Here is a 17,917-nt window from a genome sequence, read left to right as displayed (position 1 = left end):
TAGTAGGTTGCAAAATCAGATGACATCCGAATTTAGTTCATTTTGTTTCGCAAAATCTCCCACCTACATGTGTCTGATCTGTAAGGTGACCACTGTGTTGGGTGTCTACTTGTTGTTGCATCAAATTATGACCTGGTTGGTATCTCTTTTCTGTTGAAGACCTCTTATATGGAGCATCCATAGCTGTCTCTCCAAAAGCAGTGTCAAACTTTTAGGGACTTTTTGCCTTCTAACAATGAATGGAAATCTTGAATTCTGAGGTTGGGTACAAAACCACTTAATGCCATCATAATTTTTTTTTACAACATTTCAAAAGATGCATAAAAATCTCCTGACAGTCCGATGGAAGCAGAACATCTGTGCAGCCATCCTTATCTGTGAAACTTCAAAGCTCATTTGATTGATTACAATTTGGTCTTAATAGATCTTATTTATACTGTAACTAATCTTGAACGTGGAGCGCATAAGCAGAGAATCAATCAGGATAAGAGCCATTTGAACACTGCATTTCACACAGGTCGTAATTTGCAGATGTCATGACAGTTTAATTGTGGATTATAAATCTCCTCCACTTTTAGGCCACAGCTCACTCTTGCTGCTTCTTTCAACCTTGCTTTGATTTTTTTTTTTGTGATCCTGCTTTGTTGTGCAGAACTCAGCGTTTCTTGAGTGGCCCTTTCTCTCCTGGAGTGGAGATCAGTGCTCAGGTACTGGTGGTGTCCAACGATGGGCGTCTGCTCTTCAGTGGAGGACACTGGGACTGCAGTCTGCGGGTCACCCAGCTGGGCAAAGGCAAGCTGGTGGGCAGGATCTGCCGGCACATTGGTGAGCTCCAATTGTCATGTGTCAAAGAAATAGTTCTACTTTTGTCAATGTTGCATATTTATTGGGATTTTTGTGTTTTTCCATGAAGACGTTGTTACTTGCTTGGCTTTGGATCTCTGTGGCATCTACCTCATCTCTGGTTCAAGGGACACATCCTGTATAGTGTGGCAGGTTCTACAGCAGGTGAACTTTTTTACATCTCTGTCATCATTTAGCCTCGTTCACATAGTTGTACTCATCAGCAAAAGGCTGATAGTTCATATTCAAAGTGAAGCCTCCATGTGTGGATTCTCATTGTTTGTCCCGCAGGGTGGTTTCTCCAGCGGTCTGTCTCCACGGCCGGTGCAGGTTCTCTGTGGACATGACCAGGAGGTCACCTGTGTGGCCATCAGCACTGAACTGGACATAGCTGTCTCAGGGTCCAAGGTCAGATATGTTATACTTTCAAGCTGGACACAAAATATTTGCTGAATTTGATTGATTTTGCAGTTTAAGAATCAAAGTAATAAAACTATTTAGCAGAAAAGTTTTAAAATATGAAGTCAAACGTTTTTTGTTTTGTTTTCTGAGTGCATATAGATGTAGGTTTGTAAAGGTGTTTACATTTCTGTTCAACCTAAATATCCACAATATGCTTGAAAATACTACTTTAATGTTCTCCAGCAAACTGTGATGTCATGCATTAGAAGTGAGAATGTAATCTGTACCAGCTACAGGGAACACAAGTTTAATAGGTATAAGGGGACTGATGTTGCCATTGTATAGCCAGTGGTTTTTCCATGCTTAGACAGCCAAGTGTAAAAAAAAGTTAACCACACTTTTTTAACCACACTTTTGACAAACTTTCCTGAAGTTTGCTTTTTCTCAATGCTCTCCTAAATGCTGTAGCTAAAGTTAGAGGACTTTAGCTACAGCATTTCAGGTCTGTGAGCTGTGTGAGTCCATGTCATTTTGGTTTTAAGAACTAGTTTACAATGTGTAACTAAAAAATCCTTACCAAAAAATAACTACAACTAAGATTTACTATGACAGTTAACAAGGTGTAAGTGTGGTTGTGTCTTGTCTGACCTCATTGCTCTGCTCACTGTGTCAGGATGGAACCGTGATCGTGCACACGGTCCGACGAGGCCAGTTCCTGCGAACACTGCGGCCTCCTGGTGATAGCTGCATACCTGCCCAAATCTCTGAGCTCCAGGTGGGCATGGAAGGCCACGTTGTGGTACAGACGTCTGTGGAGGAACGCCCTAACAGGAAGGTACATGAACACATACACTACACTGCGTATGTATACACAGGTGGCTTCTCATCCTGCTTATACTAATATCCAAATTCTGCTTATTCCGACAGGGCAACTACGCCATTCATGTTTACTCAGCAAACGGCCGTGTGCTGTCTTCTTTCACCATGGAGGAGCAGGTGACTGTGCTCCACCTGGTGTCCGAATACATCATACTGGGGACCATGCAGGGCAGCCTCCACATACAAGATTTATGCAGGTAAAGAACTAAAAACATAGTTTGAGGTTGATTTTAATGATGCTGCATTTATACAAAAGTTTGAGTCTAAGAGTTTGGTTGTAACTCCCCTCTGTTTGGCAGCCTGGATGTTTTGGTGACACCCCTGGCCTTGAGGGTTCCTGTGAGGAGTGTGTCTGTCACAAAAGAGTGCAGCCACATCCTAGTGGGACTGGAGGATGGAAAGTTAATTGTGGTGGGGGCAGGGAAGCCAGAGGAGGTGAGAAACTGGACTTCAAGTGATTGTTAGATGCATGAGTGGGAGTGGTGCATATTTGTATGTGGGAGTGTGAGGAGTGGGGCTAATCATATGCTAAGTATTTGTTGAAAACAAGGTTTTTCAGATGATAATTGAGCGTCTTTAGTCTACCATCTCTGTTTCAGCCCTGAAGTAAAAATTAGCATGTCTCTCTTTCTCTTCTCAGGTTCGCTCAGGACAATTGTCCCGTCGCCTGTGGGGCTCCACACGCCGCATCTCTCAGGTGTCGTCAGGTGAAACTGAGTACAATCCCACAGAGAATGCCGGCAAATGAGATGAGCAATGGCGGAGGAACGCTGAGGACTTTGTAGGATGCAGATCGATGCACCACCAAACGCTCACCAGACTCAACAAGGCCCCACTTCCTTTACAAGCTGGGAAACTTTAGTCCCCAGCCACTGATCTCTCTGAGAGAGGAACTATACACTGAGCACTTTTTTTATTCGTAGATGATTTTATATTTTATTGAATATTTCATGAACAGTTGTACTGTTTTTAATCAGCATCATTCCAAAGAGTGACCTTGTTTTGTGTATGGAGAAGAGCTCTGTGTTTGAGGTTGTGAACTGCTGATGGAATGTATGTAGTCTGAGTCATATTTCAGGAGCATGACTCACTGATGCACATTCAGCCTCACAGAGAAAAGTAACGCTGTGAACTCCTCGGACTCCATGTTTTTTTTGGCTTCTTTATTGTCAGAGGCACAGCTGTGATCCCTGCACTGTTGAATGTCCCATGGTCATTGTTCAGCAATGACATCTTAAAACTCCTGGAAACTTGAAAAACTAAAGTAGACATTGCTCGAGATTTCCATATTGCAATACTGGCGAATACCACAAGAGGGTTGACTTTGTAAAGAAAGACATGGGGGACTGGTGAACCCACAGTTTGCTGTATTGTGATTTTTAGTGGTTGACAGATGCTTATTCTTGCACCGTCACAATACCACAGTTTTTATTCTGGATTCCTTTCGGCTCTGAGCACTGTAAAATGGTTACAGTTAAAGCCATATGTGTTTTAAGGTTCAAGTATGTGAAATACATTCACTTTTTTTTATCGTGAATGTTTAGCTTGGATGCAATGAACCTCAAAAGCAGAGCCTTCTTTTGCCTTACACACAATAGAGTAAAGGCATTTATAAATTCTTCTGTAATAGTTTTATTACTCTGCTCACTCCATGACTATATACCAGATTTATTTGATCCAAAAAGTGCCTTTTTATAACTTGTATAAACACTGAATCCCAATCATCAATTTATATGTAAGATCACTATATGTCAGATTTATATGCCTGCTGACCTGATTTGAACAGACCTTGTTTCTCCACTGTGACTCAGGCGTGAATAAGATGTTGTTAATAAACTCAGTAAACTATTGGCTGGATGAGCGTACTTGCCTGTACAGGTATTGTACTGTTTATGAAGCGCTGAGAACATCTCAAGACACAATGAGTCTGACACACGCAAGTAGAATTCTGAGTGAGCTTTAGGGAAATTTACTAAATGGTTTGTTGTTTTTTTTTGTGTGGTCGGAACAAGGTAATTGTTATGCACCGTCATGATGGGTAAGACACAAATGGAACTATTTGGGTGAATACAATACCCATAACATGTTGCACACACAAATTACCTAGTCTGTGTCAGTGATGCTCTGAATAAATGTACAAATACAAAGGAAACTGTATTTGAAATGCTGTTTACTTATGATGTTGTCTACTTTCCACACTGGAGACAAAAATACGATACATTCAAGGCTGTACAAAATCACATTTTATTCAACTGTGATGAGTATAAAAATATAAATAGGGTGCAACTGAGATAGACTCTGAATATATAGGATTGTTTGAATGCAGCGGTTCAAAAAAACATTCACATACTGATATCAGTTTATGCAACATTTTTCTGTTATACTCTAATGACTATAAACACAATATTTCACTTAACTATGCAGCAGGGCTTTTAATTTAATCCATCAAAGTCGGAATTGTGTCTTTACAGTCATTACAACTGCTCTCAAAAAGTAGTTTGAAGTCATTCTGTAAATACTTTACTTCATGTTATTTGTTGTCCAAATGTCCTGATGAAGATTCAAAGTGATCTTCAAGGCGACACTGCCTTGAATTTGGACTTGATTCATTTCTATTCAACTATGAATAGTTTGCATTTGTATATTGTTCTTGGAGAATGTTGACTGGATTTGACTTTTTTTTTAATCTTGCAGCCTCTGTTCCTCCTTATAACTTAAAGATGTCAGTGGGAATTGTGACTGCCTGTATGTCTGTTTCTTTTTTATTTCCTGACCCCCTTCCCCCCCTTCCATCTGTTTGTATCTGAAGTTGCCTTGCTCTCTCTTGAGGTTGCCCAAATTTGGCCAGTAACTGTGACTGCACACTTTTATTGAGAGATCCTCTACTCCTTGATCCTGCAGCCCATCTCCTGAGGATGATGGCTCATTACTGAAAAATGAGCTCTGATTTCTGTGTGAACCACCGCAGGAAGGAAACTGATCTGCTGCCACAATGTAGATCATCCAGCTCCTCTACTGTAATCCCAGCTTTGCATGTGTCTGTGATGTTAACCCTGCTAAGGTTGAAAAGGTCACAGCGAGAAACAGCACATTTTACTTGAAGAGGGGACTTTGATCTCCTGGTGGGCCGAACATCCTGTCAGCCTGCCCATAAACACCTCTGTGGGGTACAATTCAGTGGGGTGGGGAAGGACGGTGGTAAAACCGACCTGTGGACCTCCAGTCAAACACAAACTACAGAACAGTGAATAAAGGAAGTGGAGTAGGAGGGTGAAGAGGGATGCACTCACTCTGATGTGGTCCAACTGACAATGGAAGGAGGGGTTAACACCTCGCTCTCAGTTATTGGCAGTATCTCTCCCTGACCTCTGCAGACCTGAGGGCAGGCCAGGGGAATTGATGTCGTGAAGTGCTGCAATTCTGGTGTTGTTCAAGTTGTTCCTGCCAAGAACTGCAACAACCCTCAAATAAGCCTCCCTTCATTGACCCCAGACCCCAGACCCCCTCCCAGTCACTCCTCTTCTCCCCTTTTGAGTCTATTTCTCCTCGGCCTGTGGACGACAAGACCATGTTTTTTTGTATAGCCGTCCTATCGTTCCCACCCATGTATGACCACAGAGGAACTCAGCCTTTTGATAAAGAGTGTAGACAAGTAAAGAATAAAGAAGTGCTGTAAACTGTTTATTTGTCCAATTTCTGATTAACTTGGTTTTATTTGATGTATACTTCAATGCATTGAAAAATGTTTCCATCTTATCAAGCAGTTTTTGACAATTAGAGTCCTAAAAAACTTTTTTCTTTACAAAAGAGACAGCCAGATTAGATTTTTACCACAAGATTATCACTACCTGTTTCCAATAGAAATTTGCTTCAGACTTGATGTGCCAGATTTCACTGGCATGATTTTTTTTTCTTCAAAAAGTCTTGAAGTAAAGTGCTTAGTATCAGAAACATGTTAAAATGAATCATTTCAAGACCCAATAATTGCAAAAAAAAAATACTTGGCAAAATGGAGACCGAAGTGTGATGGAGAACCCATTAAAATAAAGGTTCAAATTAATACTTAAAATCCAAAAGAAATCCAAAGATAATAAGTGCAATATGTACAAAAACTACTTGGTAAGATAGAGGTTTTTGCAGTGTGTTGGTAAAAGTGAGAGAAAAGGAATCCCTGTGTGTTTTAAATGTGGCCTGACACTTATCAAAGGAGGAACATGAGGATGTTCCTCCTTCTGTCTCCGCTTATCCCTCTGCAGGCTTTGAAGTGCAAGTAGTATTGTGTCTGAGGGATCTCTCCATTTGTTTTCTCCAAGCCCCCCTGCGATGCACTCACTAGAATTTACAAGGTGTGTCATTTACCCTGTGTTGGTTTTCTAATCTTTTGAATTGCTAAGATCAAACATGTACTTCTTCTTAAAAGCATCTTGTTTGATTCACAGGCTCGCTTTTTTTTCTGATAACGACCGATCACAGCTCTAAGTAAGTATCCCTGCAAGGCTGTAAAATAATGCCGCAAACCTCCATTTAATAAAGATCTTCCCAGAACTCAGAAACTCACTTTTCACTGTGATAAATGTTGAGGGAGCTTCCAGTCATATAGCTGGGAGTGCAACCAATAATTTGAAAAGCACATTTTGTTTGAGGGATTTCTTGTAAATTAGAAAAATAACAACGGAATTATTCCAGGTCCTTATTATACATGTGAATTTGCCGCTCAGCTGAGGTGGAACTATTAACAGGGTTATACTGTTGGATAAACAAAGACATGCAGCATATTTCATGAGCCTATCATATGTTTTGCATGTAAAGTCTTAGTTTATTGAGCATTTGGCAATTATAGCTGCCAAATAAAGTTAAGGAAATCAAGAAAATTTGCAATATTTTCATGTGCAGTTTCGAACAAGTACCAAATAGTGTCAAATATTTGTACAATTCATGCTCCTAAAATTTGTACTTGAGTACAGTATTTAATGCGGCCTTCTAACAGTTATTTTCCACCAACAATATTTGTCTTTATAGGCTCTTTTTTAGTATGATTGTAAATTTAAAAATGCTTTATTTATTCATCACTCAACACTTTGGGTCTCCACATAGTGACAGTTATATTTTCATTATCGTGTATGCAGTGAAGTATGTAGTGCAGTGATGTATACTGGCTGTCACTAGCATGTAGTGTAGAGAAAATATCAGTCATTTAACTTGGTAACTACATACACATACACAGACTCAATCCCAGTTCTCTGTCTTCCATTATTTTAGAGTTCCAACCACTGCGTCGCAGGGATGCAGCCAATCACGAAGCCGCACTGAAAGCTAAGTAGATGGGAGGAGAAAAGGCCCAAGAGTGCCTGCAGGAGAGTTTCCTGACTCATCTGTTGCAAAGCTGCGGGAGAGGTGGGAGCCCCTGTATCTCGCGAGCTGAAACAAAAAAAACAACAACTTTGTTTGAACTAAACATCGTTTCACCAAAGAACTCGCCAAAAAAAGACAAATGCGTCTAGTGCGGTGTTACCGGGAGAATCTACGGATTATTTTAAAGTCGCCCTCTCATGCGTAAAAACCTCTGATCACTGGACTATGACCGAATTCTCCTGTCTGCGGAATCAGCACGTTTTATGAGAAGAAGTTGGAGTGTTTGCTGGAGGTTTGGGGCTTCTTTTTTTTTTTAATGCCATTGTTCAAGGCTGCAGACTCCAAAACAAGTTGAGATTCACCAGCGTGTCCACTCGAAGTCGAGGAGGACTTTGGAGACTGAAGACATGAGACCGTTTTTCGTATGTGCGCTTCTGCTGTTAAAAGTAAGCAACATTTAATTACTGCATTACTTGAATCCCACTATATTTTCATATGCTACCTCAAAAGTCTTTATGCTGACTGTCTTATTTGATACGCTTCTCGTCATAATGGGAGCCTTTGTAAACTTCAGCCGCCCCAATTCAATTTTACAGCATTGTTCCCAAAGGAAATCTGTTTTACACTACAGAGCCATTCTTCATTCAGGCTGTATCACACGGCTCCTGCTAGTGAATAGGGTTTGTTGTGATTCAGTAGATGGCAAATGGAAAACATGAGAGGACACATCTGATTTAAACTCATCCTGTCCTTCTTATAAAGTCTCTAATGACATAACAAAAGTGAAATAAAACTACTTCCTTTTTTTCCCCCCATGGATCTTGTTCTTCAGAAGCACAGCCAGGACTGTGGCCTAAAAATGCAGGCTGTTTAAGGCATCTATAGTCACAGTTTACCCAGGAAATGTGATTCTTTGTTTCATGTACAGCCACAGCTCAAACTGGGACGTCAGTTTTCATTTTTCCACACATGATACTTTCAGCCCATCACCACTGTGCAGTGCCTGGAATGAGTCAAATTAGACATGAAAAAGCACAGGAGCACACATTACAAATGACCAAGATTATGCACCCATACAGTTCAAATTGATGTATTTAATGGATATATTATAGTTTCAGTGGTGTTTGATAGCATATTATTAAGCTGAAATCAGGGTGAAAAGAAAACCTCTTTCTCCACAGTCACAGACAATAATTTGACACTCATCTACTTCAAAAAGCCCATGGGGCTTGTAGTCCTGTCTAGACATGCTCTTCAGAGTCAGAGCACTTTTGTTACATCAAAGTAGCTCTTAAAAAAATGAATATCTCTTTCTAATTAAAAGGGTTAAATATCAACAGAATTTATATTTGAAGTCAGAGATGTTGTTGCTCATCTGAAAAATGATCATTTGTCCTGTCAAATGATTCTCTCATTACTCTGGATGTTAAGTGTGGAAGCACACTCCTAATGATTTTCTAACTCCGTCTCTGAAGCTCATGCTGCATGAAGTTTATTATTGATGTTGCCACATTTGTTGCTTACAGCAATTCCTGGTGAAAATGTGGCCTAACTAGCAGTACTGCTGGGGTCTGGATATCCGGAGCAAAGCAATTATTATAATTTTCTCCCAGTTTGTGGTGTTTATGTGTGTGCATGTGTGTGTAGAGGGGAGAATAGTTTAGTTTGTGACCACAGTCATTTGATTTTCCATTGAGTAGGCAGATGCAGGCTCATTTAGAAATCTTAATCACTTCACAGCCCTCTCGTGAGACTTGAAAATCAGCAGATTAATAGTTGAGGTATCTCCGTGTGCTGTCTCATTTGATTTAGGATCGTGGTTATGGGTGAACATTTTTCCTGGAAAAGAGAAATCCACATTCTTTAATTTGTCCCTTATGTTGCCCAATGTACACCAATGACAGTAATCAGTGCAGAAGGGATGCGCAGTTTAGTTTCCCTTAGCCCAGACTGTCTCTGCTGAAAGACCTCTGTCTGTTGCTGTCACCTTCAGATTGTGAAAGCTCATGGGTCACCGTCTTCCTAGGGGGAGAGCATCCTTTTCTGTGTTTATTTTCACGCAGATTAGATTAACTATGGAAACTCTTGCCTAGACGCTTCAAAAGTGGTCTCACTTCAGAAGGGCACAGAAAATGTTTCAGGCTCGGAGAAGGATAAAATGAAGTGTGCGTGTGCGTGTGCGTGAGCTGCGATGACTGAGTGACTCCAGCAGCCGGGGAGTTGAGAGCCCCATTGAAAGCAGTGCTCCTTGGTGGTCTGTCTGTTCTCACTGGGGAATCCCTTTAGATTGCAGCTTCTTACCTTTTAATATAAAAAGCAACAGCAGCTCCCTTCCCTTCAGACCTTATGCCCCCGATACAGCAGATAAGACTGAATACGACTCATGTCGGCAAATTAAACTCTGCTTAAAAATGTAACATATGATGTTGTAGCAACACGAGCAAGTATTGTAGAATGGTAAAGGTTTCATAATGATCGTCAGTAGCTGATACTAATGAAATAAAGCTTGAAACGGTTGAGCCTGTTGAGCTATGTCCCACTAAAGTAAAACTAACAATCTAATAGTTTGATTTTGTGCTCTGATGTTACAAAAATGAAAAAATGTTTATAGGCAGCAGCTGTCCTCTCCTTCTCGTATTTTATGACACTTTTTACAGACACACGTACAAACAGTAATGTCTTCTGTGATTTGTCCATTTTAATACCATACATGATCCGTGTAATGAAGCTTCCACAGGTTTTTTTTATATGCTGATTTGTTTATTGTCTCATTTTATTAATTTGTTTTGATGAATTGAACAGCGTAAACTTCATCTATTTATTACAACATCAAGTGTAATCAATATTACCTGCATTCTGAAATCTTTTTTTCATACAAATGGTACACTACTATTTCAACTATATATACACAGTAGCTACTTAGTCATTCCTCCAATGAGTAGATCACTGTTCCCACTCGTCTCCAGTGGGACATGGACTATAATCTTTCATTGTACACTGGGCACCGGTGGGTGATGTGCCAAGCTTTTGGCAGTTCCTGCTCTTGGTCAAGTTGGCCCTCCAGCCGAGCTCACAGAGCTACACCAGCCCAGACTCACACCAGGCACTGTAAAATGACAGCAATCCAAGCTGGAGGTCGAAATAAAACAGAACCACTTTCGCCAAATATTTATCAAAGTATAGATTAAGGGTTGAAAGGTTTAAAGTGTTAGGAGAAGAGCTTCAGCTGCCACATGGAGAGGACCAACCTGAGTTACCAGCGTGCCTTTGTGCTTCAAGTTATTGTGATCCACACTTGGCTACAGTCTGCCAACTGCAAATATCCTACTGATTCCTGCCTGCTGGATCCTACAACCCCAGTACCCTAATACCTCTGATCTGGGTCTGTGGCTTGCGTTCAGATACCATCAGGCTCCCCTCTGTAAGTGGTCCAGTCAAACTGGCTGTTGTTTTTGGAGTGAGGCGAGCTCCATTTCAAAACGGTTTCTCCTGTAGTATCCGCATGGAACATTTTGGTGTATTGCAACTGGGTGCACGACATAGTGCGTGCGTGCGTGCGTGCGTGCGTGCGTGCGTGCGTGCGTGCGTGCGTGCGTGCGTGCGTGCGTGCGTGCGTGCGTGCGTGCGTGCGTGCGTGCGTGCGTGCGTGCGTGCGTGCGTGCGTGCGTGCGTGCGTGCGTGCGTGCGTGCGTGCGTGCGTGCGTGGTTCTGGGCTTTAGTTGGAGGCTCTACAGGTTCACACATGTTCCCTGTGTTTCTTGGCAGACTTCCGAGACAAAGAGACACATCACCGGGCTGTTTAGCCGTTACTTTTCCCCTTTGCAGGAGGTTAGTTGTTAGACATCTGTTGGCTCTTGTCAGCCCTCAGGCGGAGCGGGCCAATCTCACTTAAATGCGTGCATGTTTAAGATGCCGTTGCACAGAGCCTGGAGAAGGGGTGTTAGTAAAATACTGACCTTTGTAGACACACCTGCAGGGGTTGGTGACTTCAAAGACTGCCCCCCCCCCCCCTCCCACACACACACACCTCCTTCCCCTCCCATCCCCCACCAAACAACCCAACAGACACGCTCATGCTGGGCAGCTATGGTTAACTGACACCCTCGCCTGGGGCCGGCACCGTCTCCTTTATATACCCTCCTTCATACACTGTATTCAGTGCACATTGTCATTCACGTTGATTTTGGAAAGAGTGGAAAGGCATGTTATTTTATTTATTTTTTTTACTTCTTCCTTCCTCCTCTGCTCGTTTTCCTTCACCCCTTTATGTTTTATTCTTTCCACTGATCTAAAGCCATCTGATTAAAACCAGCCACTCCTGTGAGGCACCAACCCTGCTGCACAAGCTGTTAGGAATGTCTGATCTATTCCTCATGTCATAACTCAAGCTGCGCTCTCCATTACCCACTTGCAGATAAGGGCTTGGGGCACTTTAAGGGTGAAAACTGAGGCAAATAGAAAGATAAGGCCATTTTCAGCTCACCCACTTCCCTGCTTCTTTAATTGATCGGGGGTGGGATGTGTGTGATTTCCTTCCCACAAGTTAAGGCGGAAAATTCCCTGGACAAAGAAAATGTTGTATTTTTTTTTAGTAACTTTGGTAACGTCTTTGGTAACTAGTGTCAAAATAAATTGGGTTGATCCAAAAAGGCTTGAAGCACAAGGCAGTATTTGTTTAGTTCTTTCCTGAAAAGCTCTGTGGTGGTATTTTGTCTAACTATGTCATCTGTTTACTGTAGGTTACTCTTGGAAATGCCTGTGCCAATGGCCAGTTCACTGAATCAGGGCTGTGTTGCAGTTTGTGTCCCGCTGGCTTCGGCGTAAAGGTAGAGTGTGGGAAAGAGGATACCAAATGTGCACCATGCCTACTGGGTAAGCACTTATAATCTAATGTTACTACTCCAGTGTACAGTATGTTTTTCTCGTCTTATCACTATCAAGAGGCTGGAAGATTTTACATGGAAATGCATCTCGTAATTCACACTAAAACACAGTTTATCCAGACTGACACTGACTTTTTTTTGTAATCTGTTTCATAGGAACATTTTCCTCATCTGAAGGCCTTGGCCCTTGCCTTCCATGCGCCAAGTGCCCAGCAGGTGTCCCTACAGTGGCCTCTTGCTTAGGCAATCGCAACACGCAATGTGAATGTGACAACGGCTTCTTCTTTTTGAGCTCCCATGGCCTGTGTGCACCCTGCTCCAAATGCAGCCACAGTGAGGGGGCCGTCCGGGAGTGTGGGATTCAGGGAGACATACTGTGCGAGATCTGCGGCCCGGGAACCTTCTCTGAGGAGCACATGAGCACCAAGCCCTGCCAGAACTGCACTCAGTGCTCTAACAAAGAGGTGGAGATCCGTCCCTGTATGCCCAACTCGGACACACTCTGCATGGGTAAGTTATAGTAGCGAAGAGACACGTTACATTACCAAGACGATAAGTTTGGTGACATTTTTTTATTTGTCTAAATCTGTGAAAAGACAACCAACAAAACAATAATAAACAGATTGAAGTATTTTCTTTCTAGCTAAAGACTGATATATATATATTTTTGTCTTTGTGCTATAGACCACTATACACTGTTGTAACCAGTTAATGTTGAATCAATCCTATAGTCATCATCCTGCTGCTGTAAATTCCCACAATGGAATAGTTCCCAACAAATATCAAATAAAATAAAACTATAGTGCCCACTGATTTAAAGATCTTACTTGTTAAAAATGTATCTCTATATTTTTTTTTTTAATTATATATATATATATATATATATATATATTTATATATATATATATATATATATATATATATCTGATACAGGGGAAGGCAGCAACAGTAGATAAAAGATAAGCTAAAGGGAGGGTCTGTGAGAATCTGAGGACATGTGGTCAACACCTGCATTCACACCACACCTCAGTGCTCTGTAACACTCTAAGCAAGGAAACCACAGGAGAGAAAAAAGAGCCCAATCAAGTGCTGTAGTTTAATTTATATGAGCTTGACAGGTCTTTAGGTTAACTGCCCCCAAGAACCTGAAGGCCAAGGGACGCTGCTGACCCTGACAAGTAGTCCGCTTGCTCCCAAATGGCTACACTCACTCTCCAGGAGTGAGGTCATCTGTGCACACTATGGGTCCCTATGTCATGATCCTTTGACCCCAAGCAGGTCAGCACAGTACCTTGTAGTGTTTGATCCCAAAATAGGAAGACCGCAGAAGGGGGAGTGAGGCTGAAACAGGGGCAATGAAAGGTTTGAAAACCCCAGGGGACCGGGATGACTGAGGCTATCATTACATCTGGCCCTAATTTATGGTGTCCAAATGTGTTCTGATGTGCATATGTGCAGATGCAATGATACTCTCCCTGACACGTCTCGTTTTCTTCATCTCAATAGATAAGAAGCTGCACCTCCTTTCTCGTCCTACTGAAACTGACGGGTCTCGTGATGCTCCTCGCTTGCCAGGATTAGAGACTGTCACGAAGGAAGGGCAGACGAGTCCGGCCCCTGGAACGCCCAAGTTTACTCCACAAGAGGAGGGTGGCAGCAACAACATCCTGGCCTATGTGTCTGTTCTGGCTGCTGTGGTGCTGGGCCTGCTTCTTTATGTGGCTTATAAATGGTAAGTTTTCACCAAGGATGGGTCGTAGTCCTTAAATGTATATAATAATAAGTAAATTATGAGGGGGAAAAAATATCTCAAACTGACATTGTTGTCCTCTGTTCTTCTCAGCTGGAGATCATGTAAACAAAAGAAGGCTCTCTCTAAGGCCCGTGCTGCTGAGTTGGGGACATCTCCAGAAGGAGAAAAGCTTCAAAGTGACAGCGGCGTGTTTCTGGACTCCTACAGCCTGCAAGACAACCAGCCCAGCAAAGGTGTGGTAATAATAAGGTTTCTGTGCCCTCAAAAGGTTTAAAGTTACTAAAAAGACTAGCCCTTTATAACTCAATTTGCTGAATTGCACTTATTCTCTCCATTACTAGCTGTTAAGATTACTTAAGAAAAGACACAGAAAATTATATATAACAGACACTGGAGCTTCTTCGTAACTTCTTAACTTACACTAATCTTATGCAACCTCATGACTTGTTTGTAACTATTTGTAGGAAACGTTTAATCATTTATATTTCAGTCATTTTTGAGACCATTTTGTTGAGCTCACTAATAGTACTAAATATATATAAAAACGTCATCAACGCGGAAAGTCAATATTTAATAATAATATCCCTTGACCTTTATGATTTGTAGGTCAAAGCAATCTTTGACTGACTTGTACATGCTGTATATATTTGAGACCGTTTGTCTTGCTGGAGAAGACCAGTGGTTACCAAGCTTCAGTTTACACACTGATGGCATAAAATTCTTCTTGAGGCCTTCATGGTCTGGTAAATCCAGCCTATTGAACTACCAATCACATGTCAGTGTCTCAGCTGCTGCTTTCAAACTTGTTTTTTATCTTGGAGAAATGTTGAGCTTTCTTTCACGCCCATTAAGGTTCACTGCTGTACCAGGAGTGTTAGTAGTTTTAGAAGTATGCGTGATGCTGTCAAATGTGTACTGGAGCTTGATGTGCCTTGAAAATTCTTTTGTAAACCATTTGCTTTATTGATTTTGTGAAATAATTTCCTTTGTTATCTCATGAGACCACTCCTATATATTTGCCATGTTTGCTACTCATACCACAGGCAGGATTAATACCTGTATCATAGCTGAAGCAAGTTTAGTGGTGTTATTGAGTTCCCAAAAGCTAAATTGCATTTTGCAACAATTTAGTAGCCTTGCATACAAAGTAGGAGATAAAAAAAAAAAAAACTGTATTAGATAAGGGCTGAATAATTATGACATGCCTGCATTAAAAAAAAATCTGCAAATTCTGGGAAAAAAAAAACCTGATTTAAAAAAGGTGATATTAAATCTGCATGTGCTTTCCTGCTGCCAATTCTCAAATGTAACAGCAGACCAACAAAAGACAGTTAAGAGGCAAACTGATATCAGGCTAACATTGGTGTACCATACCAAGAGGTTTTGGAAAGGAGCATGAAATGTAAGCACAAGTTTCCATAAGTTTGCTTTTAGACAACCCCACATCACCTTAAAGTTCCCAATGTTTCCTACAAGAATTATGAGTAGGAAGTTTTCCTAATTTACCACATTTAAATACTGTAATGGTTAGTGGTTTGGTAGATATAGACAAATAATAAGCTCATATTGTTTGTGTGTTCACAGGTACCAAAAGAGACAGCAAACTGGACAATCGTCTGTACATCAACTTACCCCCTCACAGGCAGGAAGAGGTGGAGCGCCTCCTGCAAGAGGGAAGTGGACAGGGGTGGAGGCACCTGGGCGTAGCACTTGGCTATGAGCCCGAGCAGCTGGACCTGTTTGGGCGGGGAGAAGCCCCACCTCACACACTCCTCTCTAACTGGGCCCAGAAAGAAGGCTCCACGCTGGGGCCGCTGTGTTCTGCGCTGGCCCGCATCGAGCGGCCCGACGTGGTTACAGCTCTTAACTGCCCCACGCAAGGTGTCTCTGTGGTCTGACAGCTTATCAACCGCACGTGTAACACTCACAGACTAGAGTGAAGAACTTTGACATGACAAGAGAGGCACTCTGATATCAACACCTCTGTCACTGTTGGAAGCTGCTGCTGATGTTTTTTTTGTATTGCTTTGTGACACATTACTCAGTTTTTAACCTAAACAAGAAAAACATTTTTCTAAAACTTTATTTTACCAAAGTTTATGTCACCATTTGATTTTTACATGGATCTAAGTGCATGAGAGAATCTCCTGCAATGTGCCCGTTATCCCTACAGATCAAATCACCCGTTACCACAGGAAATTAACCGACTGAATATGCAGTACGGTGCACACACTGACACCAAAGCCACCATTGAGGGAATCATCTGGAATGATGTGGAGCGACCTCCATGTATAGGTTGTACTACAATAAGTGCATTCAAAATGTTGTTTGTATGCACACAAATCCTGGCTCATGTAAATATTCAGTTGGTGGCAGGAAGCAAAAGAATGTGTGGTTATTATTCCGAAACAACATGTTATTTGGACAGAAGTCAGATCTATATCCCGCCCCATTGAAAAGAAATATTCCTTCCACGTGCTGTTGTAAACAAATACGGACTGCTTAGATCATCATGCTGCTAGTCTGGCGAGCCTTTTTATGAATCATAACTTTAGCAACCACTTTGCTAATGCAGCTGATACTTTGCCAAAAGGACATGGTTTCTTCCAGCAACACTGCTGTTCAGTATGCTGTGACTTTTTCTGTTTGGGATCATTTCTGTGCACATGTGCACGCTTAAAAAACCCCGAAGAAAACTCCAAGAAATACAACAAAAGGTCCTTAACTATCCCGCTCATGCATATTTCTTTTTTTTTTATAAGAAAACATATAATGTAAAAAAAAAACAACTGTTTAAAAAAAAAAATTATTACCATGTAGTGTTTTTTTTTTTCTTCTTCTCTTATTTTGCTGCAGCCACTAAGTAGCTGTACTTATTTACACTGAGGATGTTTTATGCAGCAGTGATGTATTACATCTAATCGGAAAACACGAAAAGGAAGCCATCTCTGAAACACCTTTCTTAGCTCTTCCTAATAATCCTCATTTCATTGTAAATATATTAAATATTGATCTGTTTTGATAAGTCGTGCCATAAAGTGAGAATTTATTGACTGATGACTGAAGAAAAGGAATAGAAATTAATCTATTCTACTTACATTCATAATACAGATTGTCACATTGGACAAAAAAAAAAAATCCAAAGACACTGTTAACATCAATGTTTGTGTCCATCTTGCCATCTTGCTTTTGTATTTATTTCATCACCATTTCAAGTCTAAAAGTAAATAAAATGTACGGGGACCATAGACATGTGGTGTTCTAGTTACACTGTGAACTCATCTTTTATTTTTTTTTAAGTTCTATTCATTTAATAAATAACTTTGATCAGTCAGTATTTTTGTTGTAACTGAACTCTGCACAGCAATTAGAGCACAATCGAGCCAATGAACAGTGACTATTAGCTGACAAAAAAAAAGATTCAACAGACCTCAATAGTTTGATCCATTTATTTTCTTTTGTTTTACCTATGTCATACCTCTAATACACTAAACAGTCAACAGGTTTGCACAAAATGTGGCATTGATTATGTAGTTTTTCTGGCCTTCTAGTAACAGCCACATCACACAGCAAGTAACTTTTTTTTTTAATGTTTATGGAAATGTGAAATTTATTGCTCAAGAACCACAGTCCCATAGACCTAGATGTTACTTTTAGTACATATAAAATCCACGTGATGAACTGTAATAAGGAAGTTTGGACAAACTTGGAATATAGGACCTCTTATCAAGGGATTTAGTGTATAAGAACATTTCCTGTCCAAAAACCCTGAGGGAAATTGTTTAAGAGGTATTTAATCATTTGT

The 17,917-nt window shown here is 41.0% G+C and overlaps 2 protein-coding genes across 3 annotated transcripts in view; both read left to right on the top strand.

The window, feature by feature from the left end:
• The window catches only part of nbeal2 (neurobeachin-like 2), a 36,088-nt gene extending 30,282 nt beyond the window's left edge, over window positions 1–5,806 (top strand). For both annotated transcript variants that reach the window (XM_069142925.1, XM_069142924.1), the window contains 7 exons: window positions 653–825; window positions 914–1,008; window positions 1,135–1,251; window positions 1,919–2,080; window positions 2,173–2,321; window positions 2,424–2,559; window positions 2,765–5,806. In XM_069142925.1, coding sequence (XP_068999026.1) covers window positions 653–825; window positions 914–1,008; window positions 1,135–1,251; window positions 1,919–2,080; window positions 2,173–2,321; window positions 2,424–2,559; window positions 2,765–2,872 — 940 coding nt within the window. In that variant the 3' untranslated portion in view covers window positions 2,873–5,806. The remainder of the gene's footprint in view (window positions 1–652; window positions 826–913; window positions 1,009–1,134; window positions 1,252–1,918; window positions 2,081–2,172; window positions 2,322–2,423; window positions 2,560–2,764) is intronic.
• A 1,702-nt stretch (window positions 5,807–7,508) lies between these two features.
• Window positions 7,509–17,446, top strand: nradd (neurotrophin receptor associated death domain). Its single transcript, XM_069142923.1, has 6 exons — window positions 7,509–7,922; window positions 12,216–12,348; window positions 12,516–12,869; window positions 13,866–14,091; window positions 14,203–14,345; window positions 15,697–17,446. The coding sequence occupies exons 1-6, from the start codon at window positions 7,884–7,886 to the stop codon at window positions 16,008–16,010; spliced, it is 1,209 nt and encodes a 402-aa protein (XP_068999024.1). The 5' UTR covers window positions 7,509–7,883; the 3' UTR covers window positions 16,011–17,446.
• The last annotated feature ends 471 nt before the right edge of the window (window positions 17,447–17,917 follow it).

Source organism: Embiotoca jacksoni, unplaced genomic scaffold, assembly GCF_022577435.1.
Source record: "Embiotoca jacksoni isolate LCO1_2020_lvr unplaced genomic scaffold, fEmbJac1.0.p SCAF_11, whole genome shotgun sequence".
Lineage (NCBI taxonomy): Eukaryota > Metazoa > Chordata > Actinopteri > Embiotocidae > Embiotoca > Embiotoca jacksoni.
Note: the sequence above shows the minus strand (reverse complement) of the source record. Positions and strands in the feature narration are given on the sequence as shown.